This window comes from Ranitomeya variabilis, chromosome 1, assembly GCF_051348905.1.
Source record: "Ranitomeya variabilis isolate aRanVar5 chromosome 1, aRanVar5.hap1, whole genome shotgun sequence".
NCBI lineage: Eukaryota > Metazoa > Chordata > Amphibia > Anura > Dendrobatidae > Ranitomeya > Ranitomeya variabilis.
In genome coordinates, this window is record NC_135232.1 from 345,525,909 (window position 1) to 345,553,048 (window position 27,140).

Here is a 27,140-nt window from a genome sequence, read left to right on the forward strand (position 1 = left end):
CACAGAAGAAGTCTCCAAGCTCCTCTCCTCTTCTCGTCCGACTACATGCACCACCGACCCCATTCCCTCACACCTCCTCCAGTCGTCACAACTCACCTAACTACAATCTTTAATTTCTCCCTCTCCTCTGGTATTTTCCCCTCCTCCTTCAAACACTCTATCATTACTCCATTACTAAAAAAAACCACCCTTGACCCATCATGCGCAAACAACTACAGACCGGTCTCCAATCTCCCCTTCATCTCAAAACTCCTGGAGCGCCTAGTCTACTCCCGCCTTACCCGTTACCTCTCCACTCATTCCCTCCTAGACCCTTCACAGTCCGGGTTCCGCCCCCTACATTCAACAGAAACTGCACTCATCAAGGTGACCAATGACCTTCTGACAGCAAAATGTAACGGTGACCACTCTCTGCTCATTCTCCTCGATCTTTCTGCAGCTTTCGACACTGTTGACCACCCTCTCCTACTCTCAAGGCTCCAGTCACTAGGCATTAAGGACACTGCTCTCTCCTGGTTCACTTCCTATCTTTCTGAACGCTCCTTCATTGTTCTGTTCTCCAGCTCCCCTTCATCTCCTCTTCCTCTCACTGTCGGGGTACCTCAGGGCTCAGTCCTTGGCCCCCTTCTCTTCTCCCCCTACACGGCCCCAATTGGACAGACCATCAGCAGATTTGGCTTTCAGTACCATCTTTATGCTGATGACACACAACTATACACGTCAGCCCATGACCTTACCCCCGCTGTACTACAGAACGCCACTGACTGTCTGTCTGCAGTCTCTAACATCATGTCCACTCTCTATCTGAAACTCAACCTCTCCAAAACTGAACTTCTTCTGCTCCCGCCTTCTACTAACCTCCCTAAATCTGACATCTCCCTCTCTGTGGGTGGCACCATAATAACGCCTAGGCAGCAGGCACGCTGTCTGGGTGTTATGTTTGACTCCGATCTGTCCTTCACCTCCCACAATCTCTTGCCCGCTCGTGCCGCTTACACCTAAAGAACATCTCTAGAATACGCCCTTTTCTCACCATGGAGACAACAAAAACTCTCACTGTCGCCCTAATCCACTCCCGTCTGGACTACTGCAACTCTCTATTAATTGGCCTCCCCCTCACGCAACTTTCCCCTCTCCAGTCTATCCTTAATGCAGCAGCTAGGGTCGTCCATCTGGCTAATCGTTACTCGGACGTGTCCGCTCTTCGCCAGTCGTTACACTGGCTGCCCATTCATTACAGGATACAATTCAAACTACTTGTTCTCACCCACAAAGCTCTCCACAGTGCGGCACCCCCTTACATCTCCTCCCTCATTTCTGTCTATCGGCCTAGCCGACCGCTGCGCTCTGCAAACGACTTTCGACTAACCTCTGCACTAATCCGTACCTCCCACTCCCGACTCCGACTTCTCCCGTGCTGCGCCAATCCTCTGGAATGCTCTACCCCAAGATATTAGGACCATCCACAACTTGCATAGTTTTAGGCGCTCGCTCAAAACTCATTTGTTCAGAGCGGCCTATCACGTTCCCTAATCAGTCATTTTAGGTTTGTGTTTGTGTAGCCCATTCACTATCTCCATCTACCCCCCACCCCCTGAAGATGGCTGGACCATCATTGTAAATACATCATTGTAAATACACACCTGTGCTTTGTATCTCCCCCACCTCATTGTAGATTGTAAGCTCTCACGAGCAGGGTCGTCTTATTTTGCTTTATTACTGTATTGTTAACATTGTTACCTATGACTGTTGTGTTTGAAACTGTTAAACTGTAAAGCGCTGCGGAATATGTTGGCGCTATATAAAGATTATTATTATTATTATTGAAGGAAAACTACTTAAAAATGATGTTCCACATTATTAAGCAGGTCACAGTTTTCAAGTAACATGGGAAAGAAAAAGGATCTCTCTGCTGCTGAAAAGCATCAAATAGTGCAATGCCTTGGTGAAGGGATGAAAACATTAGAAATTTTCCAAAAACATAAGCGTGATCATCGTACTGTTAAGAGATTTGTGGCTGTATCTGAGCACAAATGTGTTTGTGCTGATAAAGGCATAATGAGGAAGATTTCTGCCAGGCAAGTTCAACGGATTAAGAGAGCAGCTGCTAAAAAGCCATTACAAAGCAGCAAACAGATATTTTAAGCTGCTGGTGCCTCTGGAGTCCCTCGAACCTCAAGGTGTAGGCTCCTTCAAAGGGCTCATTTCCACTGGCGAGAGACAAATCGGTCCGTAATCTGGCCCGAAAAAAGGGATGTAGCGTATGCGATTGTCATGCGATTTTTAATCGCACCATCCGTTTTACATCCGTATGACAACCGTATGCAATCCGTTTTATTTCTCTGCAACTATTTTTCTACAGTCATTTACAGGACCATGGACAGTGTTCTAGGCCACAGAATGGTGATGTATCCGTAAAAAACGGACGGAATACGGATGGTCCGTATTCCGTCCGTTTTTTTTCTCGCACCCATTGACTTGCATTGGCGAGTCTCGTCCGAGACTCGCAGCAAATCGCAGCATGCTGCGATTTTTTTCTCAGTCCGATTTCGGCTGAGAAAAAAATCGCAAATGAAAAGACACCTATTGAATAACATTGGTCCGAGTGCAATCCGATTTTTTATCGGATTGCACTCGTCCATTTTCCTCGCCAGTGGAAATGAGCCCAAAGGCTTGCTGTGGTGCATAAACCTACTATTCGGCCACCCTTAAACAGTGTTCACAAGCAGAAATGGTTGTATTGGGCCCACACATTCATGAAGACTAATTTCCAAACAGTCTTGTTTACTGATAAGTGTTGAGCAACCCTGGATGGTCGAGATGGATGGAGTAGTGGATGGTTGGTGGATGGCCACCATGTCCCAACAAGGCTGCTACGTCAGCGAGGAGGTGGAGGAGTCATGTTTTGGGCCAGAATCATGGGAAACAGCTGGTAAGGCCCTTTAAGGTTCCTGAAGGTGTGAAAATGACCTCTGCAAAGTATATAGAGTTTCTGACTGACAACTTTCTTCTATGGTCTAAAAAGCAGAAACGTGCCTTCAGGAGCAAAATCATCTTCATGCTGACAATGCCCCATCTCATGCTGCAAAGAATACCTCTGAGTCATTGGCTGCTATGGGCATAAAAGGAGATAAACTCATGGTGTGGCTACCATCTTCCCCTGACCTCCACCCTATAGAGAACCTTTAGAGGATCATCAAGCAAAAGATCTATGAGGGTGGGAGGCAGTTCACATCCAAACAGCAGCTCTGGGAGGCTATTCCAACTTCATGCAAAGAAATACAAGCAGAAACTCTCCAAAAACTCACAAGTTCAATGGATGCAAGAATTGTGAAGGTGACATCAAAGAAGGGTCCTATGTTAACATGTAACTTGGCCTGTTGGGATGTTTTGGCGTTAAATAGCTTTTTTGTTCAGTGAATGTGACCTCCTAATGCTGCAAATTCCACAAATGAGCATTTTCAGTTCTTTAAAACATATCAAATGTTTAGAAATTCTACTGTGCATAATAATTTGGAACAGTGCATTTTGAGTTTTTATTCATTTTGGAGATTATACTGTTATCATTGGGAGGTTTCTTCAATAAAATTCCATGTATAATCTAACGGGTGATGACTTATTAGACTGACTGTCATTTGCACCGACTATTTAGGAAAATCTGATAAAAATGTAATTTGCATAATAATTTGGAACATAGTGTATGCTTTACTGTTGTGGGATGCCATCAAAACCATGAGATGCATAAAGGATAACCGCTTTGGTGAACATGCCACAGGACAATGCACCAGTTCCCAACTCGCATGTTGTCCAAATGGAAGCATGCTCCTGTGACTTTGAAATTCTCCCGCATCCCCCTTATTCACCTGACCTCGCACCATCGGACCTCCACCTCTTTCCAACAATGAAGTTATTTCTTTTGAAGGCAAGCATTTTCCAGATGATGAGACTCTGATTTCCAAAGTCACAATGTGGCTTTTGGAGCAACCTGTCTACTTCTACAAGCGAGGTGTTTACAGTTGCTTAAAGAGATGGGATAAGTGTGTGCCCCTAGGTGACACCTATGTAGAGAAGGAATAATAACTGTGCCTAGTTTCATTGCTCTCTGTCCACAGGAAGTGGGTCAGGGGAAATCTTTAATGAACGCCCCTCGTATATGTGTATAACATTTTGCATGCCTCTTGTGATGTCTGCACCATCCCAATGCCTCCTATTATGTCCGCACCAGCATCAAGTTAAATTGCAGTGTTGGCCCTTTGTGATAAATACCGTAAGTGGATTTTGGATTTCCATTTTGGCACCCAGTCTTTATAAGCTTTGCCATTACTGCCCTAGGGTGTTGTCTGCTAAAGTGTGCCTGCTGGGCATTACACAGATGAGCTTATTGATGGGTCCCAAGTCACTTTTTGTATTTTAAGATTTCTGTTTTTCTGTGCTATAAAAATAATTATAATGGCATGGAAATTCACAGAAGTCCCCTGTATGCTTCACTGGCTGCCATTAGTCAAATATACAAAGTTCTCTAATAGGAAATGTGCTTATAAATTTGAGGTATGGGGCATTGTGCTGTAAGTAAATAAACAGCAATAGAGCATGGAAATAACATAGGGTGCTTAGTTAACATTGGTTGCATAAAAAAAATAAAAAAGTAAAAGCCATCTCACCATTACAAGGCGTACCCTACTTGGGATGGTCCTATCCCCTGGTATTAAAACCTTACGAGAAGTCAAATGATGTAAATGTGAATAATGGCCGAGCAGGAAGACCACATTTGACATATGGTATGGTTTTCATACAAGATGTTAGGACTGTCCCAAGTATGGTCACCTTGACGTGGTGGGATGGCTTTTACAATATATTCTTTTTCTTAAATCAAAACAATGTTTACTAAGTACACTGTTATTTACATGCACTATTGCTTTTTATTTATGTCCTTCAGGGTATTTTCTTTCTTTCAAAACCTAATATAAAAACAAAATGGGCAAAGTGCATGAATATGAAAACATTGTGAGAAGACATCTCTGCTGTCAGAAGGGGAAACAAAAAAAAAATCAATTCTGCAGATGAATAAAAAAAATAGATGCATGATAACTAAGGATATCTGACATTTGTACAGATGGAAAGGAGTTAATCCAAGAACCATTCAAATTGACTTTGGCAAAATGGTGCCAGAGCCAGCGCATGTGCAGATTTGAGATCGTGGCTGGTCATTGAACCAAGGTCTGAATCGGCGCATGCACCGCCACCATTTGCTGAAGACCACTGGGAGATGGGTGTGCAAGTGTCAGTGAACAATCTATTACTGTTCAATTTTCATGTTGAGCTGAACACTGGTTGTAAAAGTGTCTACAAAATGGATTTTTTTTCCTAAATTGATTGCCAATATCTCCACAACGAAGAGTTGAAGTTTAAGTATTTGGCATCTAATAAGTTAACTAAATTGAGTGTTTTATAAGGTAGTTTTCACTGTTGCTATCCAGGCACTACATGAGAGCTTGTCACATACTGTTGGTGCATGTACACAGCTAGATAACTGGCCATACAGAACACCATCCAATGAGTAAAATGCTGGTTGGTCGGGCGATAGGATTGTTACAGTAGCAGCAAAAAAAAAAAAGCACACAACTGCATGGGACATGCTGCCGCAAACAAGATACTGTCTCGGGACCATTGGGTACCCACCGCTGATAGCCAATTTGTGTGAACAGGTCAGTAAATGAGCACAAAACCAGCACATCAAAATGAAAGACACCAGGAGACTAGTCACCTTATCTCTCCAGGGAGCTCCTTGCCCTTCTTACCCACGATCGGCCACTTTTGATTTTTTTTCCCTTATATTCTGTTAAGTGTTCCCTTTATTTTTTGAGCAGTGTATATCACTACAATAATCCACTGAATCTAACTCCAAGTAAACTAAACTTCTGTGAAATCAAACTGTCCACTTAGGAAGCAACACTGTTTTGACAATCAATTTCACATGCTGTTGTGCAAATGGACTAGACAACAGATGAAAATTATTAGCAATTATCAAGACATTCAATAAAGGAGTGGGTTCTGTAGGTGGGGACCACATCTCAGTACCAAACCTTTCTGGCTGATGTTTTGGTCACTTTTGAATGATGGTTGTGCTTTCACACTCATGATAGCATGAGACGGACTCTACAACCCACACAAGAGGCTCAAGTAGTGCAGCTCATCTAGGATGGCACATCAATGTCAGCTGTGGCAAGGTTTGCTGTGTCTGTCAGTGTAGTGTCCAGAGGCGCTACCAGGAGACAGGCCAGTACACCAGGAGATGTGGAGGGGGCCGTAGGAGGGCAACAACCCAGCAGCAGGACCGCTACCTCAGCCTTTGTGCAAGGAGGAACAGGAGGAGCACTGCCAGAGCCCTGCAAAATGACTTCCAGCAGGCCACAAATGCGTAGGTGTCTGCACAAACTGTTAGAAACCGATTCCATGTAGATGGTCTGAGTGCCTGATGTCCACAGATAGGGGTTGTGCTCACAGCCCAACACCATGCACGATGCTTGGCATTTGCCACAGAACACCAGGATTGGCAAATTCGCCACTGGCGCCCTGTGCTCTTCACAGATGAAAGCAGGTTCACACTGAGCACATGTGACAGACGTGAGAGCCTGGAGATGCATCTGCTGCCTGTAACATCCTTCAGCATGACCGATTGGCAGTTGGTTAGTAATGGTGTGGGGTGGCATTTCTTTGGAGGGCCGCACAGCCCTCCATGTGCTCACCAGAGGTAGCCTGACTGCTATTAGGTACCGAGATGAGATCCTCAGACTCCTTGTGAGACCATATGCCGATGCGGTTGGCCCTGGGTTCCTCCTAATGCAGGACAATGCCAGACCTCATGTGGCTGGAGTGTGTCAGCAGTTCCTGCAAGATGAAGGCATTGAAGCTATGGACTGGCCCGCCTGTTCCCCAGACCAGAATCCGATTGAACACATCTGGGACATCATGTTTCGCACCATCTACCGTCATGTCGCACCTTTTACACCCAGTCCAGTCTCTGTACCATTGCAGGGTCCTCGTCGGGACTCCCGCTCTGTGCTGGCTCCACGCTGTCAGGATGCGGCTTCTCTCCCTCCTTCCTGGTATGCTGCCAGCAGTTTCTCGTGCAGAGTGCGTTCGTTCCTGGTCTCTTAAAGAGACAGCGTGCATTTTTTAAAATATGCTTCTGGCTAATGGTGTGTTATTCATTGCTATTTCTAGCTCCTCCACCATAGGGAGGGCGCCGGAGCAACAAGTATCCACTGTTGCTTACTTTCGGTTCCTGTCTGCATGTGCTCCTGTTTCAGAAGTGCTTTCGCTAGTACTCTGCTTATACTTATTATTTCAACAGATCATCAGCTACCAGTTACCTGGCTATCCTGGACGACGACTGCTCCATCTACGCAATCCCGTCTCGTCCCGCCCATCTGCCATCTTTATCTCCGGACAACGCCAGTACCATTGGAACCAGCTTCAACACGTACACCCGGTATCACCTGGTTAGCTCCACGTCTCCCGCTAACCCTGCTTGTCCGATTGTCCTGCTGGGACAGCTGCCACGATTTCGGGGTCTAACTGGAGGTAGCACCCATGTCCCCCAGGCTTCCCACTGTCTCTGTTCGAGGGACTTACCACCGGTGTCTGGGGCTCACGTAGTCAAGCCCCTTCGGAGCCCCCCAGACCATGGTCCCAAGGTTCCACATTTAACCTAAATAAAAACGAATGTGAACTTCAACTTCTGTGCCTCCGTTTCCATTCGTTACAGATAGCTCCACGGCCGGTAGAGTCTGGGATCCAGCGGGTTCCATGGCCGGAGCAATGTCAAGAAGTTACCCATCTGAAGGGCTAACAGGACAAGATCATGTCTTTTCTGCACGTGTCCGCATGGACACCCTGGTCGCTTCGACTGCACCTGTCTCTGCTTCTGGTATCCAGGTATCTAGCTGTACTGCAAGTAAAGGCCCTCACCTGCCTGCTCCCACCCGCGTCCGTGGCGATCCCGTTCAGTGTCGGGGGTTCATTAACCAGTGTGCGTTGCACTTTGAACTCCTGGGCCATATGTTTGCTTCTGATCGGGCCAAGGTGGGCTTCATCACATCTCACCTAGATGGAGAGGCTCTTGCCTGGTTGAATCAGCGGTGGGAGAGAATGGATCCTGTGGTTACTAATCTTCAGTCCTTTCTAGAGGCATATCGCAGGACCTCCGATGAACCCGGTCGTGCTACGTCGACAGCTTCAGCTCTTCGACTACAACAGGAGGATCTTACAGTGGCTCAGTATGCAGTGCAGTGTCGTACCCTATCGTCTCAACTATCCTGGAACAACGAAGCCTTGGTAGCTACCTTCTGGCAGGGTCTTTCAAGAAGAATAAAGGATGAGCTGGTGGGACGGGACATACCTACAATTCTGGATGACCTGATTTCCCTACCAATTCGGATTGATCTACGTGAAAAGTGGTTCTATCTTCAAGGTTTTAATACTCCTAAATCCACGACTACAACTTTGTCTCCCTCACCTATGGCTATGGAGGTGGATCGTGTAAGCTTGGGCAACTGCCGCCAGGAGGCACGGTGTCTAGAGGGGAGCTTTCTATTGTGGCAGTTCCAAGCATTATATCCACACTTGTCCAAAGAAGTCAGGAAACTCCAGTGCCTAGGGTCTGTAGGAGAGGCTACCCTAGGTAAGGATCATCTCTCTCCTTCTCTGCAAATAACTGTCTCCGTGGTCTTTGGCAAGGTAAAATTTTCAGAATGCTAAAGTCACTTGGATTCCGGAGCTGCCGGAAATCTCATTCAGCAGGCGTTGGTGGATCGATATCAGATTCCTGTCCAGCGTCTTCCGGAGCCGTTACAGGTGACATTCGTGGATGGTAAACCTCTGTCCGAGTCTGTTCGGTTCCAGACTGAGCCTTTGGAACTCTGGGTAGGTTCAATGCATTCAGAAAGAATCCACTTCTGTGTGTTGCCAGATTCGTCTCACCCCCTGCTTTTAGGTCTACCTTGGTTTCGGATACATGAACCAGTCTTAAATTGGAAGACGGGAGAGGTTCTGCGCTGGAGACTCCTGCTTGGATCGGTGTATCATTCCCATCCGTCCTGTCTTTCCTCCAGTCCAGCCCACTACTGCTCTGTTGGGTCTACCGCCTTTTTACTGGTTCTTCGCTGATGTCTTTGGGAAAAAGGAGGCAGAGAAATTACCTCCACACAGGTTGTATGATTGCCCCATTGATCTGCTCCCCAGAACATCTCCTCGAGGGCGAATTTATCCTCTTTCTCAAGCAGAGACTCACTCCATGTCTGAGTACATCCAGGAGAACCTGGCTAGGGGATTTATCCGGAAGTCATCCTCACCAGCTGGAGCAGGATTCTTCTTCGTGAAGAAAAAAAGATGGTTGTCTATGGCCTTGTATAGATTACCGGGGGCTGAATCAGATTACGGTAAAGAACAGGTATCCGTTGCCACTAATTTCTGAGTTGTTTGACCGTCTTAGGGGTTCTAAAATTTTTACCAAATTGGACCTTAGAAGAGCCTACAACCTGATACGCATTCGAGAGGGAGATGAGTGGAAAACCACCTTTAACACCCGGGATGGACACTACGAATACCTGGTAATGCTGTTCGGTCTAAGCAATGCACCTGCAGTTTTTCAGGAATTTGTTAATGATATTTTCAGAGATCTGCTTTATTCGTGTGTTGTTTATCTGGACGACATCCTGATCTTCTCTCTTAGTCTTACAAAGACTCATGGAGAACAGACTTTATGCTAAATTTGAAAAGTGTCTCTTTGAACAAGCCTCTGTGCCTTTCCTTGGATACATAGTTTCGTCCACAGGTTTAAAGATGGACCCGGAGAAGGTATCCGCTATCATAAAATGGCCTCGTCCATCCGGCCTGAAAGCCATACAACGCTTCCTGGGGTTCGCCAACTATTACCGTTTGTTTATTCCACATTTTTCCACCCGAGTGGCTCCCATCTCGGCCTTGATCCGGAAAGGTACGAACGCCAAGGAATGGACTCCTGAGGCGGAGGAGGCTTTTGTTTCTCTAAAACAGGCCTTTTCTTCCGCACCTGTTCTCCATCGTCCACATTCTGATCAACAATTTTTTCTTGAGGTAGACACTTCTTCTAGAGGTGCTGGAGCTGTTCTCACCCAGAAGTCGTCTACTGGTCGGATGGTTACTTGTGGTTTTTTCTCTAAGGTTTTTTGCACTTCAGAAAGAAATTATTCTGTAGGAGATCGTGAATTGTTGGCAATCAAGTTGGCCCTGCAGGAGTGGTGGCATCTCCTTGACGGAGCTGTTCATCAGGTTGTCATCTTCACTGATCATAAAAACCTCGCTTATCTTCAGTCCGCTCAAAGACTGAATCCTCGCCAGGCTCTCTGGGCCTTATTTTTTGCTCGATTTAATTTTGTTCTTCATTTTCATCCAGCTAATAAGAACGTTAAAGCTGATGCACTCTCTAGAGCGTTGCTGCCTCTCGACTCCGAGGAAGAACCGCAACACATCATTGAGCCGTCTAAATTTGTGTCCGTGGCTGCAGTTAATCTCGCCTTCCTCCGGGGTAAGACTCTTGTATGTAGTTCTGACAAGATTCGAGTTCTCTGCTGGGGTCACTCTTCTAAGTTGGCCGGTTAGAGGAAAACTCTGCAACTCATTTCTCGTTACTACTGGTGGCACACCATGGGCAAAGATATCCAGGAATACGTTGCTGCCTGTCCTTCGTGTGCCCGCTACAAGACTGCTAAGCATCTGCCCTCCGGGCAGTTATTACCTCTTTCTGTTCCGTCTGTTCCCTGGCAGCACATCGCGATGGATTTCATTACTGATCTTCCCGTTTCTTCTGGCTGTTCTGTCATCTGGGTAGTGGTGGATCAGTTCTCGAAGATGGCTCATTTCGTTCCGCTGCCTGGTCTTCCGTCTGCTTCTGAGCTCGCTGACCATTTTATACAGCACATTTTCCGTCTTCATGGATTTCCTCTCCACATTGTGTCTGACAGGGGTGTCCAGTTCACCTCCAAGTTTTGGAGAGCAGTTTGTAAATCTGTGCAAGTGAAATTGGATTTCTCTTCTGCATACCATCCTCAATCCACTGGGCAAGTAGAGAGGACCAATCAAATCCTGACGGGATTCCTGCGTCACTTCGTCAATGTACATCATGATGACTGGACTAAGCTGCTGCCTTGGGCAGAATTTTTGTACAATAATCAAGTGAATCTTCCGGAAAATCTCTTTTTCAGATTGTGTTTGGACTCCAACCTGGAATTCCTCTTCCCATCTCCGGGTCTTCAGGGGTTCCTGCAGCTGACACCTTTACTGGGGAATTCTCGAAGATATGGAGTGACACAAGTGTCGCCTTGGAGACAGCCTCACAACGTATGAAGAGGCATGCAGACAAGAGTCGTCTGGACGCTCCAATCTTTCGGCCTGGAGATAAGGTGTGGCTTTTTTCCAGGTATATCCATCTGAAGATGCCTTCATACAAACTGGGTCCCCGATTCATCAGTCCATTTGAAGTTTTGAAACAAATTAATGCAGTTTCATACAAATTGAAATTACCTCCTTCTTTACGTGTGCCTAACTCTTTTCAGGTTTCCCTTCTCAAACCAGTAGTTTTGAGCTTCTTCTTTAAAGACTGGGGTTCCACTCCTGATCCCCGTCAGTGAGGAGGATGTTTTTGAGGTAGAGAATATCTTGACCACTAAGAGAGTAAGGGGTAAGATCTATTATCTGGTGGATTGGAGGGGCTTTGGTCCTGAAGAGAGGTCATGGGAGCCTAAAGACAATATCCGGGCTCCTCTTCTTCTGAAGATTCTACACAGGCTTGAAAAAGAAGGGGCGTAAAGAGGGGGATACTGTTACACCCGGTCCAGTCTCTGTACCTTTGCGGGGTCCTCGTCGGGACTCCCGCTCTGTGCTGGCTCCACGTTGTCAGGATGCGGCTTCTCTCCCTCCTACCTCTCCTGCTTCCTGGCGTGCTGCCAGCAGGTTCTCGGGCAGAGTGCTTAGGGCACGCGTGCGCTCGTTCCCGGTCTCTTAAAGAGACAGCGCGCATTTTTAAAAATATGCTTCTGGCCAATGGCATGTTATTCATTGCTATTTCTAGCTCCTCCACCATAAGGAGGGCGCCGGAGCAACAAGTATTCACTGTTGCTTACTTCCGGTTCCTGTCTGCATGTGCTCCTGTTTCTGAAGTGCTTTCGCTAGCACTCTGCTTATACTGTTTCCACAGATCATCAGCTACCAGTTACCCGGCTATCCTGGACGACGACTGCTCTATCTACGCAATCCCGTCTCATCCTGCCAATCTGCCATCATTATCTCCGGATAACGCCAGTACCATTGGAACCAGCTTCAACCCGTACACCCGGTATCACCTGGTTAGCTCCACGTCTCCAGCTAACCCTGCTTGTCGGATTGTCCCGCTGGGACAGCTGCCATGAGTTCGGGGTCTAACTGGAGGTAGCACCCGTGTCCCTCAGGCTTCCCACTCTGTCCCTGTTCGAGGGGACTTACCACGGGTGTCTGGGGCTCATGTAGTCACGCCCCCTTCGGAGCCCCCCGGACCGTGGTCCCGAGGTTCCACATTTAACCTAAATAAAAACGAATGTGAACTTCAACTTCTGTGCCTCCGTCTCCATTCGTTACAGCACCACAGACTGTCCCAGAGTTGGGGGATGCTTTAGTCCAGGTCTGAGAGGAGATCCCTCAGACCATCCGCCGCCTCATCAGGAGCATGCCCAGGCGTTGTAGGGAGGTCATACAGGCACGTGGAGGCCACACACACTACTGAGCATCATTTCCTTGTCTTGAGGCATTTCCACTGAAGTTGGATCAGCCTGTAACTTCATTTACCACTTTGATTTTGAGCATCATTCCAACTCCAGGCCTCATTGGGATATTAGTTGTGATTTACGTTAATTATTTTTAGGTTTTATGGTTCTCAACACATTCCACTATGTAATAAAGATTTACAACTGGAATATTTCATTCAGTGATATCTAGGATGTGGGATTTTAGTGTTCCCTTTATATTTTTGAGAAGTGTATGCAAGTATGAATGGCGCATGTACATAACTAAAATATTTCTGTATGGCGAGTAGAACCAACCGCTATAAGTGATACACAACTTCTGGGTAGAAAGGATGAATTAGTTTATTCTGATGAATCACATACCAGTATATACACAATTATCCGAGTGGCTGTATAAAAACACTTATGTAATGCAGGGATTTTATACAACATATTAACAGTGATCTTTGCCACAGATTTTTTTTTGTGCCAAAAATACCCTCTGCAAAATATTAACCTCTCAGTAGCTCGGTTCAGTTTTAAAAAAACATTACAAATGTACCATTTACTAAAAATCAAGATGCTTACACCGTGGGTTCTACATTCTGAAATGAGTCAACAGAAAAAGGCACACACTGATCGCATATCTGTGAGTAGGATAGGGCATCGGTAATGGTGCTATACTATGGTTAATGCCCATCCATACAAGACATGTCTATATGTACTGCGCGCATATGACTAAGTTCACACTTGCTTTTTTTTTTTTTTAAATAGGTGTCCTAAAACAAAAAACGACAAGCACAGTCAGTGCAGATTAGTTATTGTTTGGCACCCGCAGGTTGTACAGAGCCATAATAAAGTTTCATGCACATTTCTAATGGCTGCTACTTAAGTGTCCATATGCCTCACATTTGATAGATGTTGCTGCATTCCATATCGGTAGGTAGAGAAGAATTGTTCCGTGCACCATTGGGTGGCATATGTACAACATGGAAGGAAAGCTTCTAAAGGTGAACGTTTCTGTACACGTAGCATCGCATAAAGGACTACATGCCGACGTAACAAGCCACAGAAACTGCAGGCATCTCTGCTCCTGGTCTGCACCACGCTCAATGGAACTGCTCTGAATGTGGCATCAGCTTTACCATTAACAAATGTGAACCTAGTCTAATATGGTCAGCGAGCTACAGAACCTTGTTATAGCTCATCATCACATCCCTGAGTATCGCTTTTGGGAATTTAATTATGGTATTTAAAGAGGAAAACAGAACATACAACAAATGTAAAATTCCACAATATGTAAATTATTTGGTATTGTGCGTCTATGTGCAGGACATTAACTTGTTGTAACTTTGTAATTACAATCTTAAAACATAAAAAAATAATAATTCAGCAGGCTTGATAAGTCCATGCTTTTACACTGTGATTCTTCCACATTCATTCCTTTGGTCAATATAAATAACATATTCTATGGGAATGTTCATTCATAAGTCCATATCCTGTGCAGACATTGCTTCTAGCTCCAGTAAGTCACGTCAAGAATTGATAGATGCAACTGGCTTATCAAGAAAGTGTCTAATACAGAAATTTCTCATCAAAGAAATTATCATCATAAATTTCATGGAATTCTGGTGAGGAATTGAAGTATCTAGCTATATATTGAGTGGCTTCATGGCAATTTACATTAAATCAATATAATATTAACCCAAAGACAAGGAAAAGTGCTTTCTTCTGGATCAACACCACAGCAGGACCACATTTCACCTTTTTTTTCCCTTTTCCCCTCAATCTTGCCATATATTATTGTTGTCACAGAGTTTGGATAGATTATGAGTTTCATACCTTTTTATATGAAACATTTGTCCTTCACTCAAGATAATGGACCCTAATCTAAGCTTAGTTTTAAGATCCTTCACTTCTACTATGTAATAGAATGCCCATATACATTTGGTCAACATTTGCCGAAGGTGTCTGAGGGTCACCAGACTCTTCTCTGATGGCAAGTGTAGAAGGTAGGGGAGGGGTCAGGCATGTTTGATTTCAGGATGACCCATCAGTTTTCTCCCCCACAAGCATTGATGAGTTTTCTGGTATATACCATCTTCATTGGTAAACCAGAAATTATGACCCTTTGCTTCCCAAGTCAGACCAGGGTGCAGAGAGAGTAGTGTAATGGCAGCAGTAGGACTCGTTGATCAGATACTGATGCTATTCGATCAGTACATGTAAAAGGTCTAGTGCTGCCATGATTGAAGACATTTTGTGTGCTTGGCCCTCACATCTATGTAGTACATATCTATTCGTTAAAAAATGCATCAGCAACACGCTGCAAAAACGCCTAGTGTGAAGCCTTAATGTTTAACAAGTGATCAATTTCCAATTAAGATCCTTGGAAATGGTAATGTACATGCTGCATAATTTAATTTTGAAGAAAAAGCCTGCTCACTTATACTCTATAGACGAGCCCTTCCTTCATGGCCTCATAAGACCAGGCTGTTACACAGAGCTGTAATACATTAATGAATCCGAATTGTGTCCTCAACGCCCACATCTGGTGATGACGTTTGATATAGACGATGAAGTGCGGCTGTATTTTATCTCTGGGAGAATTTTAAGGAGTGTAAAGTTGTTTGGGATTTTTAGCAGACATAAGAGAACACTAAGGCCCCTACGTTTCTTATGTCAGTCTTAATAAATTTGTTGCATTTTACGCCAACTCTCCCTTCATTAGGAGGCATGGGCCAACAAAAATGCTATTCGAGCCTGTATCTGGTTTTGGAGTAATTTCTAACATTTTTGTTGCATTGATTGATTCATTTTTTGGGACCGGTTTCAACATGCTCGCTCCCACTTTTCTAAAAGATGGTGGAACTGGCTGGGACTTTCGCACAAATGCCTAAAGTACCAAAGTTTTGGAGCAGCTTTTCGTTGCACAAACATTTTTCGCCATTTCAAGAAGTTTTTTTGCCCGAATTTGGCCAAAACTTTGATAAATCAGGGTTTAAATGTCCAACGCTGAAGCTAGGGGCAGATGATCAGAGTGTTAACATAGTGTGATCCGATTTTCTCGGCTGAGAAAATGTAGAAAAAAAAAAAAACCTCCATGTTTTCCATTCTGAGAGTCCTTGGAATTTGTACTGCACTCAGGAGTCATCCAAGTACAGTCCAATGGTTTTCACAGACACATTGACTTGCATGGACAAGTGCGATCCGAATATTGGCGCAAACACAAGGGTATAGCAATTTTTTCCTCAGACTGTTTGAGCTGCGGAAAAAAACAAAAATGCATGGCCCCATAGAATAACTTAGGGACAAGTGCTATCCATCAAAACGTCAGCTAGCTTTTGTCCGTGTATTACAGCAGTGTGTACGAGCCCTAAGTGAGTTGATATTATAATGCTTAGATAGTAGTAGATGGGACACTCACCAGACCTGGACTCCATTCTTAGAATTAAGGTTTCAGAACCATCATTTTCATAGAAATTATTTCAGAATAAATCCAATAATTAATAATAATCATTATGGGGGATGGGGGGAGATGCAAAAAAAAAAGAAAAAGTGTTTGGAAGAATAAAAGCAGCTCCAGTCTCTTCTTAAAATGTCATTTCTTGACCAGCTCAGCATACAAAACTACACGAGAACTAAATGGTTTCCAGTTAACTGGAGAATTGGCATAGCCATCTTCTGCTCTCAAACTTAAATTGTGAGAGAAAAATTGGTACTTTGAGTTATAAAATATTCAGGTTACACATCAGACATTATATATATATATATATATACGATATATACACACACATTTATATGGAAGGTCTCCTTTTAAAACAAGGAAAATGATTGGGTGGCTGACAAGACAATGGAATGTACTGTGTGAATTCTCACTGAGCTGTCCTACAGAACGTAGGCCATCGTTATACACCGAGTAGTGCTTAGTTCTGAAGAAAGGATTGCCATCACAATGTACATGCCACGTAGGCATCATGTGCGGCATGCACGAGACTTCCTCAGTGCCAGGTACCAATAGTAGATCTAGAGGGCCTGGAGCCACTGGTCTGGCCGGTTTCATCTTCTCCTCGTGGTAGGATGCAAACCTGAGCCAGAGGAACATCGTCAAAAATAGTTTTTGATATTTTGGAAGGTGAGATAAAGGCAGACTGAGGATTTGTTTTCTTCTTTATTGTTCTTCAGATCTTTCTCTTTTCTAGCCACCGATCGAATTACCGCAACACTGTCCGAGCCCGTGGAACTGTGTGGCTGTTAAATAGAAAATTTCATATTAACGGCAAAGAAACCATCCTGTGGTTATATACACAAGGGAAAAAAAAATATAAAAACAAAAATATCAAAAAATATTATGACGTCACATACAAAAAGACAAAACAAAGAAGTATAACCACACGCACAATAAACCAAACTATGAAACACAAATAATGAAGGCAGCCAAGACAGATTGGATTGGTGCGGATTAATCGAGGAGTGTTGTATTAGTGGCAAAGCGATGGGGACAGGGTGCTTTAATGAGAGTGAAAGAGCTGGTCAAGCACATTTTGCAGGCAAAGAGCAGCAGAGCCCGGGGAGTACCAGAATTTCATTAAGCGCATTTGGTGCAAAGCAATCCTTTTCTTCCGCTCAGGAATCACGCTGTGGGGAAAGTAGAAAGAATGGTAACAAGTAATGAAATAAGCAGGAGGCGTCATGTTAAAAAGGAATTAGAAGAGGAATGATTAAAGATAAAGGCATAAGGCACAGCAAGGACAATCCTGTATGGCTGGCATCACCACCACAAGCTGTAGACATCGATACTGGTTTATGGTGAGCAAGAACTAGAACCAAACACTACGGAAGTCCAATGTCCTGCACCAGTGGGAATATACTGGTAGACCAGCTGATCCAGAAGCACTAGAATATCTACCGCTCAGAATTTTAGTGTATACGGAAATCTCCTAAGTGAAAACGGGTTTCCAATATCTTCTCTTTAGGTCCGTCACCTTTCTTAACAATACATAAAGGCTCCAGGCACCACCACCGAGAGCCTCCAGGCCTGCCTGGTCGGATTTCTGCAAGCTTCAGTGATTTTTTTTCAGGCCAAAACCAGATACATCAATATTCACATATGACTACCAATTTTAAAGCAGACTGATTACATTTCTGTAATTTACCATTTTTCTCAGGTGATCATTATAAGCACAGTCCTATAGCCTAATAAAGATCATACCTCAGCATGTCTGATGTTAAATGCATGCAAACTTAGGCTGGGGTCACACGAGCGATGATTCCCTCAATACCCTCACGCTAGAGAAGCGAATAGAGCCGATTATGACCATGACATTCAGATCAAACTCTGTCAGGTTATGAGCAGAGTTGTTATCTGGGTCTGATCTGATTCTGTTGCGCGAGAATATTGTATCACAGATGCGGAGAAGATGGAGAACTTGCCGCATAGGCCGGTGTCACACTTGCAACTGCAATGCGAGAAACTCGCCTCAATACCCGGCACTGCCGCCGACATTCGGGACCGAGTTTGCAGCTGCATGTCTTTCTATGCAGATGAACGCTCCGGTCCCAACCGCCGGTGACAGCGCCGGGTATTGAGGCGCGAGTTTCTCGCATTGCAGTTGCAAGTGTGACACCAGCCATAGTATAAGACTGGGCCAAGTGCTATACAATAAAATATGAGATAGCACCTGGCCATGTTACACACTCCTGTGAGAGTACCCTTAAAGGAATATATTTTGAAAATGAATGAATAGCAATTCTCTCTGTACCCTGCACCACTGGCCTAGGCGGGGAAGCCCGCACCCTGCCCTGCTGATCTGGGCGGGGAAGCCGGCACCCTGCACTGCTGATCTGGGCGGGGAAGCCGGCACCCTGCACTGCTGATCTGGGCGGGGAAGCCGGCACCCTGCACTGCTGATCTGGGCGGGGAAGCCTGCACTGCTGATCTGGGCGGGGAAGCCGGCACCCTGCACTGCTGATCTGGGCGGGGAAGCCGGCACCCTGCACTGCTGATCTGGGCGGGGAAGCCGACACCCTGCACTGCTGATCTGGGCGGGGAAGCCCGCACTGCTGATCTGGGCGAGGCAGCCCACAACCCTGATCTGAGCAGGGTAGCCCACACTGCTGATCTGTGATGTTGTGCTGTGCAAATTTGACACCCAATATAAATATTAAACAAAATTTAAAACAAAGTAACAATAAAACTATTTTAGAAACTGTTCCCTGGATCCAGGACCACAAAAGATGGTCCATCTTACTGTTTTCTCTGATATAGCAGAACATGTAAGAACACACCTCATCAGTGCTCTGGGACAACTAGCGTCATGACTGTATACAGAAATCCAGCCCAAGAACCAGGTCTCCACAATTAAGTCTATAGGTTAAGAAACACTGTATACAGGGTATGGAGGTACAGGCTTACCCTCTCAATGTGCTGCCTCCTGTAGAAGACCTGGTTGTCCTTTTTGTAACGCATGAACTCTCAGATAACTCTGACCTGGGATTCTGCACACTGGACTGCAGAATTACTCTGGAAAGAGTTCAAAACAAGATAGATTGATGTGGTCTGCACGAAATCCACACATGGGTATGTAATGACCAATACGGTAACATTCACATGGCACAGCAATGATTATGGAGGTCTGGTGGTCTCCTTACCAACCACAGATCACATGGTGGTCAATCTAATGTACAGAGCAAATATAAAAGCAACGCAACATTAGCCATGACAATTTAGTGTGGCAGCGAGGTTCACATTTGTCCCTAGCATACAGACCATCACATGGAAAATTAATTATTTTCAGAGAACAGCTCCAAAGGAAATAGACAATTATTCAAGGTGCTCATTTATAGGGCCGCTCAGAGTACGACTGACCGAATTGCTTATTCTTATAAAATATGGACTTGTTTCCTCCCCCCATTACCGACAAACGCATTTATAACAAACATGGGCGGTAAAAAACAACAATTGCAAATAATGATGTCCACAGAGACAATAGCAAGATACATTTCTCTCTACCATTATCAGCACCCATAGAGGGCCTCTGTGGGGAACAGCCTTGTCAGGAATGCAGTGCAGTTCAGCTTACCTAAATCTACACCATCTACATAGAAAAATGCATGCATAGCAGAAACCCGACATCGAGAAGAGGATTGGTCAGAAATTTACTGTCTAATATATATATATATATATATATATATATATATATATATATATATATATATATATATATATATATATATATATATATATATATATATATATACGCATACATACTTACACACACACCTCCCCTTTCTTGATCCATTTTTATCTAAAATCTCCATTATTTAGTGGGTCTGAGCACGAGGTGAGTAAATTAGAGACAATAAAAGCAGTGTAGGAATGGAGTTCAGTGAAGAGGCAGGATTAAAGGGAATCTGTCAGCAGGTTTTTGCTACCTCATCTGAGAGCAGCACGATGTAGGCAAAGAGAAGATGAATCAAACGAAGTATCACTTAGATTACTGGGTGCAGCCATTCTGACACAATCAGAGCTTTTAGATTTATCAATACAGCAGAGCTGAGGAAGCTGCCCCAGCCCACACCAGGCTCTGTGTACATAGACAGTGAGCTGCCTATCACAGGACGGGGCGTGTCGGGCCAGGACTCTCAGTCCAGCCAGTCAAAGCAATGATAAGTTACTACGTCTAAAACAATCATTGTAAGCAAACAAAACCTCGGAGCTTGATAACAGAGGCATCGCTGAAATCTGTGTTTTAAAGTGGTTGTCCTATGTCTGTATGTGACTGCACACTTATGAATCCCCGCAGCGCACGCACTGTGTGCGGAGGGGATTCACGGGTTTCTGACCCAGAACTGGAGGGTATGTATGAGTTATACATACTCCTGGATAGTGGGCACGACCTAGCTTTCCATACACTTGTATAACACTGTAATACAAGTGTGTGGAGAGTGAGGCTACACCCACTGGCTGGGAGTATGTATAACGCATACATACCCTCCGGTCCCCACTCAGAATCTGGGGAATCCTCGCAGCGCACAGAGCGTGCACTGGGGGGATTCATAAGTCTGCAGTTACATAGAGTGATAACACTTTGGACAGGACAACCCCTTTAACCATTACATCATGATGTCTTCAGATTCCATAGCAAAATCCTGCTGACACCCTTTAAGTGATGGAGCAAGCATGGGAAGCTGCAATACCCAGCATGCACCCGTCTCCTAAACGCACAGTTAATGCATTCTTGATCGACCATTCTTGTGCAAATTTTATATATTTTTTAATCTGTGCAACCAGTTTGTTGGTTTTCCCTGTCAGTCTGCTGAGGGTGGCATGTGCAGAGGATAACCAGTGATCTTAGAATAGGGTTACAGTTTCAGAAAACCCGACTCCTGGATGCAGTTTCTTAAAAAAACAAACAAAAAAAGAACAAAAACACACAACTAAAAACCCAAAATGTGCTTATAGGGATTTTTCACTACTAGGACAAACCCTTCTCAAATACTAGATTTCTCCAAATAAAAAACAGCCTACACTCCCCTCAGCTGCTGTCCCAGTGAACCGGCGGCGGGGCTTGCATGACGTGGTTATGTCACGCAATCCCAGCAGCCTTTCAGTGGCCACTAATCGGCCACGTCGCTCTCACTTTCTTCAGAGGAAACCGACATCCGGAAGAAGTGAGAAATGTTGCTCAGAAGGAAGCCACAATGGAGCGGCCGCTGACAAAACTTCACATGAGGCACTGCACCAAAAACGCTGGAATGGCACCAGAGGAGAGCACAGGCAGTTTTATTTTATATAGGGGAATACAGTAATTGAGAAGTGGGTTTCCATTCACCCTCCCCAGGTGCAGCGCTAAGTCTCCGCTGCTGCACCAAGTGTCTGTTATTGTCTGCAGCACTGACATCACATTGACCGCGGATGAAGCCAGCCTCTTTTATGGATACTAACAATAGGCGCTCCTTATAGTGTAGGCCTCCCTGAGCAAAGGAAGAACACTAAGGGTATGTGCACACGCTGCAGATTTTGCTGCGGATCCGCAGAGGATTTGACGCTGCGGATCCGCAGCAGTTTTCCTTAAGTTTACAGTACCATGTAAACCTATGGGAAAAAAAAAACGGCTGTGCACATGCTGCGGAAAAATCCGCGCGGAAAAGCAGCGGATTATTTTCCGCAGCACGTCAATTCTTTGTGCGGATTCTGCAGCGGTTTTACACCTGCACCAATAGGAAACTGCAGTTGTAAAACCGCAGTGGAATCCGCAGAAGAAACCGCTATAAAATCCGCAGTGGTTTTGCACTGCGGATTTTCCAAATCCGCTGCAGAAAAATCCGCAGCAGAATCCGCAATGTGTACACATACCCTTAAATAGACAAGCATTGTCTACTATAAGTGCTTGACAGCTTTCAAAGCCTAATCTGCCTCCTTTCGTGGCCCCCAACGTGAGCCCGAGTGGCTGCTTAGCTATGGACGATAATCACTTGAAACCTGGAAGCCCCTTTACAATGTGAGCCCACCATTGGTTTCACATACAGAATTCATCATTACAGTGCTGCAGTTTTTATTATTATTATTATTTTTTTTTTTTTAATATAGGAGCCTGAAATACCAGGAAAAAATCCTCTGGGTAACTTCTTCCAGCTCCTCAGTGCCTGGCTCTGATTGACTCCTACACGAGAATAGGACGACCTTTCATGAGCCAGCAGGGCAGTCGGAGGAAGTTGGCCATTGAGCGGACATCTTTTCCCTTGCTCAGTACAAACTACTTTTCCTTAAAACATAGCGTTTCAGATAAAACCGCTGCCTTCTTTAAATCGAGGGAGGGCTCTGCACAGCCAATGTGCTGGAAAGAGCTGCAGACCCTTCATGCTCAAGACTAGTGGGGCTATTATCACTTTAATAGTTAGGAATACTGTGTTAAGAAGATTTGCTGGGCTTTATAAGCTATTTGTAGACTTACGACCATGCGAGTGCTGTCCAATTTTTACACATCGATGTCCTTTGAAAAACCAGCAATTCATCTGCCATGTATAGTATAATCACAGCATGATCTGACAGAATAGGATAGATATAAACAGGTCAGTCACATATATAAGTAGTACAGTGTGTGTGCAGCTTTCTGTACATGTGATTTATTACTGAAATTCTTTTCTGAAAAAAAAAAAAAATGGTGCTGACTCCAACGTAATTTTCATAACCAGCAAAGGGAAAGTGGACAGCTGGGGGGAAACCAATGTTTATAGCCTGAGGGGGGGGTAATACACATGGAGCTTCCCAGGCTATTAATATCAGTTCACAGCTGTATACTTAGCCTTTACTGCTTATCAAAATGGGGACCCCCCCCACCAAAAAAATGTGTTCCCCTATATTTAATAACCAGCAAAGGCTAGGCAGACAACTGTGAGGTGATATTAGCCCTAGGTGGCTGATAGCTGATGTTTTTGGTCTGGAGGAGGGAGGGTGGCAATATCCATGGCCCCTTCCTAGGCTAGGCTTTTTATCATGCATATGTCTGCCTAGCCTTTGCTTGTTATTAATTAAAGGGGGACCATGCTTTTTTAACCAGTAATCTTTAAATAATCTATAATACCGTAATCTTTATTTTTATATAGCGCTAACATATTCCGCAGCGCTTTACAGTTTTGCTCACATTATCTTTGCTGTCCCGAATAGGGAATTTAGATTGTGAGCCCTATCAGTATGCTTTCCCTCTGCTGGTTTGGAAAATTACATGGGAGCTCACGCCATTTTTTTTCCTTTCAGAAAAATAATAATTTATTAATTAAATACATGTAAGAGCTGCACACACACTATAATAATTATATATGTGAAAGAATAGACAGTTATACAATGTCAATGTGTATATATCTATTTTATTCTGTCGGGTCACGCTGTGATTTTACTGTATGCGGCAGATGAATTGCCGGCCTTTCAAAGGACATGGGGGTCCTACTTTTTATTTCCAAAATCAGTGTTTTTTTTCGGAAATACATGTACAGTAAACTACACACAAAAGCACTGATTATATATTTCACCCACACATTTAAATATGTTTTTGCACCTATCTATATTCTCTCTCTCTATATATATCTATATTTTTTTTTCTTAGAATATTTCCTTGTGCAAATTATATAGAGAATTGGTCATGTTACAATTGCATTGCAATCGGATGTAAATCGGATGCTAGGTGTTAAAAATCGGATTGTACTCGCATGAGAAACGCATGACACTGGTCCCCACTTTTCAGAAGCAAAATTGCACGGATTTGAAAAACGACAGTGTGTCTCCGGCCTTGTAGTAATATATACCTGAGGTCTACAGCAATACTGTAAGGTAGTAGTTTCATACAAGAAACATGAAAGAATAGTCATACAGGAGCACTTAGAGTAGATGGACCAATAGAATTATTAGAATTTTCTCAAAGACCTAAAATTTCAAGGAAAAGGGGAAAAAAGCAGATATATTTGTATCATTGGAGTAAAATTATAACAAAGTTTTGGATGAAGCTCCAGAGCATGGCAAACCAGGGAGAAGTAGCAAAGGTGGCTCATGCACTCCCACATAAAACACAGAACGTGACGGCACTTACAGTGGCCAAGGGCCATGGTCCTGAGGGCTATTATGCTCTTAAACCATCTAGACAGATTAGCACGAAGGGTAGAGGGGAGTCACATACAATCCACCAGGTGGCCATGGCACACAATGCAGAGAACAGCAGAGCTAGGGCCCATCTAAAAGAAGGGGAGAAGATGAACAAAATGGAGAGGCTGGGCTTGGCAGGCTACAGCACACAGGCAGCGTTACATCACAGATCACAGGCTTCATGCAGCGTCCTCTTACACCATGCCCAAGGGAATACAGAAATGCAACAGTACAACTGGGAAGAGCAAATCAGCAATACTAGGACCCCACAATTGGCTGCGAGGGGGGACAAGAAACCTAAATTCTTCCACATTACGCAGATATTAAAAGAATAAATGATCTGTGTGCCAGCTAAGACTGAACACAGGAGGCTATGGAGGACCTGTCACCACTCCTGACTCCTTGGTCAGATCCCTTCCTCAGTTTCTCCTCCTAGAAATGTAACGTTTGAATAAAGAACAACTGTGTTATAACCATTGGCCATGTGGCGTGTGTCAGGGACAATGACACTGTCAGGCCCATTCCCACTATACCTAAACTGGGAAGGAGAGTTGTGCAGGAGACCACAAAGTGTGAGCACTTATGGTGTGTAAGGTTCACCATTATTACCAAGTCATGGTACATGTCTGCAAAATGAAGACTCAACACTAAGGCTCTGTTCACACTGGCTTGGCTGTGCCGCGAGACCAGGTTTTTAGAGATAGTGAGGCCATAATAGTGTAGTGCTGTGCTATTTTACAAAACAAAACGTAAAAGAACAAAAACCAGAAAGAAAAATCCTAAGCCAATTCTAACTTAAGATGTGCCCTGTACAGAGCAGTAGTGGAAGCTTCCAGACAAAGTGATGCCCTGTATAACATTCAGACACAATTATCTGCTCCGAAGCTGAACATAATTATGACCCCCAACTTGGGTTGAGAGAACAATTAGTTTTCCAAAATTTTCTTTCATATCTTATATATTTATAATTGGTCAGGGCATCTGACATGTTGACCTGCCACCTGCCACATTATTTTAATCCCCCACATAAAACTCTATTAGGCTATGTGCACACTCTGCGGTGTGCTCTGCGGGTTCTCCCGCAGCGGAATTGATAAATCTGCAGGGCAAAACCGCTGCGGTTATCCCTGCAGATTTATCGCGGTTTGTTCCGCGGTTTCCGCTGCGGGATTACTCCTATACTATTGATGCTGCATATGCAGCAATATGCAGCATCAATAGTAATGTTAAAAATAATAAAAATTGGTTATACTCACCCTCTCTGACGTCCCGATCTCCTCGGCGCTGCACGCGGCGATCCGGTTCCAAAGATGCTGTGCCGAGAAGGACCTTCGTGACGTCACGGTCATGTGACCGCGGCGTCATCACGGTCATGTGACCGCGACGTCACCGCAGGTCCTGCTTGCACAGCAACTAAGACCGGACAGCCGTGTGCAGCGCTGAGAGGTGAGTATAGCATCATTTTTTATTTTAATTCTTTTTTTTTACACTATTTAGGCTTCCCAGGGCCTGGAGGAGAGTCTCCTCTCCTCCACCCCGGGTAGCAACCGCACATTATCCGCTTACTTCCCGCATTGTGGGCACAGCCCCATGCGGGAAGTTAGCGGATCAATGCATGCCTATGGGTGCAGAATCGCAGCGATTCTGCACAAAGAAGTGACATGCTGCGGAATGTAAACCGCTGCGTTTCTGTGCGGTTTTTCCCGCAGCATGTGCACTGCGGTTTGCAGTTTCCATAGGGTTTACATGTTACTGTAAACGCTATGGAAATTGCTGCGGACCCGCAGCATCAAAATCGCCGCGGATCCGCGGAAAAAACCGCAAAGTGTGAACATGGCCTTATAGTCCAATACTACCTCTTGCCCAGGATGTGTTATTTTTTTTTCTAATCCCCATAAATACCTCTGTATATAGTAAATCGAATATCTCCCACTTAAAGGGAACCTGTCACCACGTTTTTGGAAGATGGGATAAAAATAGCGTTAAATAGGGGCAGAGGTGGGCGTTACATTAGTGTGTGTGTTATGCGTTTATTACCCACCTAAGTTGCCGAAATAACTTTGCAAAGTCTCCGTTTTCGCCTGTCAATCAGGCTGGTCAGGTCACATGGGCGTGGTGTCTTCACCCAGATTTGGCGTAGTTTTCCGTTGGTGGCGTAGTGGTGTGCGCATGCCCAAGGTCCGGAATCCTCTTCCAGGGGATTTAAAATAGCGCGGTGTTCGTTATTGCATTGGTGATCGGTGGGCGCGGCCATCTTCCTTTGGCCGCGCGTGCGCAGAAGCGGCGCTCTGCTGGCCGCGGCTTCAGGAAAATGGCCGCGGGATGCCGCGCGTGCGCAGATGGATATCGCGGCAGGCATTTTCCTGAAGCCGCGGCCAGCAGAGCGCCGCTTCTGCGCACGCGCGGCCAAAGGAAGATGGCCGCGCCCACCGATCACCAATGCAATAACGAACACCGCGCTATTTTAAATCCCCTGGAAGAGGATTCCGGACTTTGGGCATGCGCACACCACTACGCCACCAACGGAAAACTACGCCAAATCTGGGGGAAGACAACGCCCATGCGACCTGACCAGCCTGATTGACAGGCGAAAACGGAGACTTTGCAAAGTTATTTCGGCAACTTAGGTGGGTAATAAACGCATAACACACACACTAATGTAACGCCCACCTCTGCCACTATTTAACGCTATTTTTATCCCATCTTCC

At 44.8% G+C, this 27,140-nt stretch overlaps 1 protein-coding gene across 9 annotated transcripts in view; it reads right to left on the reverse strand.

Annotated features, from left to right (window-relative positions):
• Positions 1-13,139: 13,139 nt before the first annotated feature.
• CDC14B (cell division cycle 14B) overlaps positions 13,140-27,140 on the reverse strand; it is a 107,623-nt gene continuing 93,622 nt past the window's right edge. For 3 of the 9 annotated variants that reach the window (XM_077299719.1, XM_077299732.1, XM_077299744.1), the window contains 3 exons: positions 19,210-19,317; positions 17,373-17,432; positions 13,140-17,045 (listed from right to left, as the gene is read on the reverse strand). In XM_077299719.1, coding sequence (XP_077155834.1) covers positions 17,009-17,045; positions 17,373-17,432; positions 19,210-19,317 — 205 coding nt within the window. In that variant the 3' untranslated portion in view covers positions 13,140-17,008. Of the gene's footprint in view, positions 17,046-17,082; positions 17,433-19,209; positions 19,318-27,140 lie in introns of those variants that run through there. The other 6 variants (XM_077299723.1, XM_077299717.1, XM_077299734.1 and 3 more) reach the window with 6 other exon arrangements.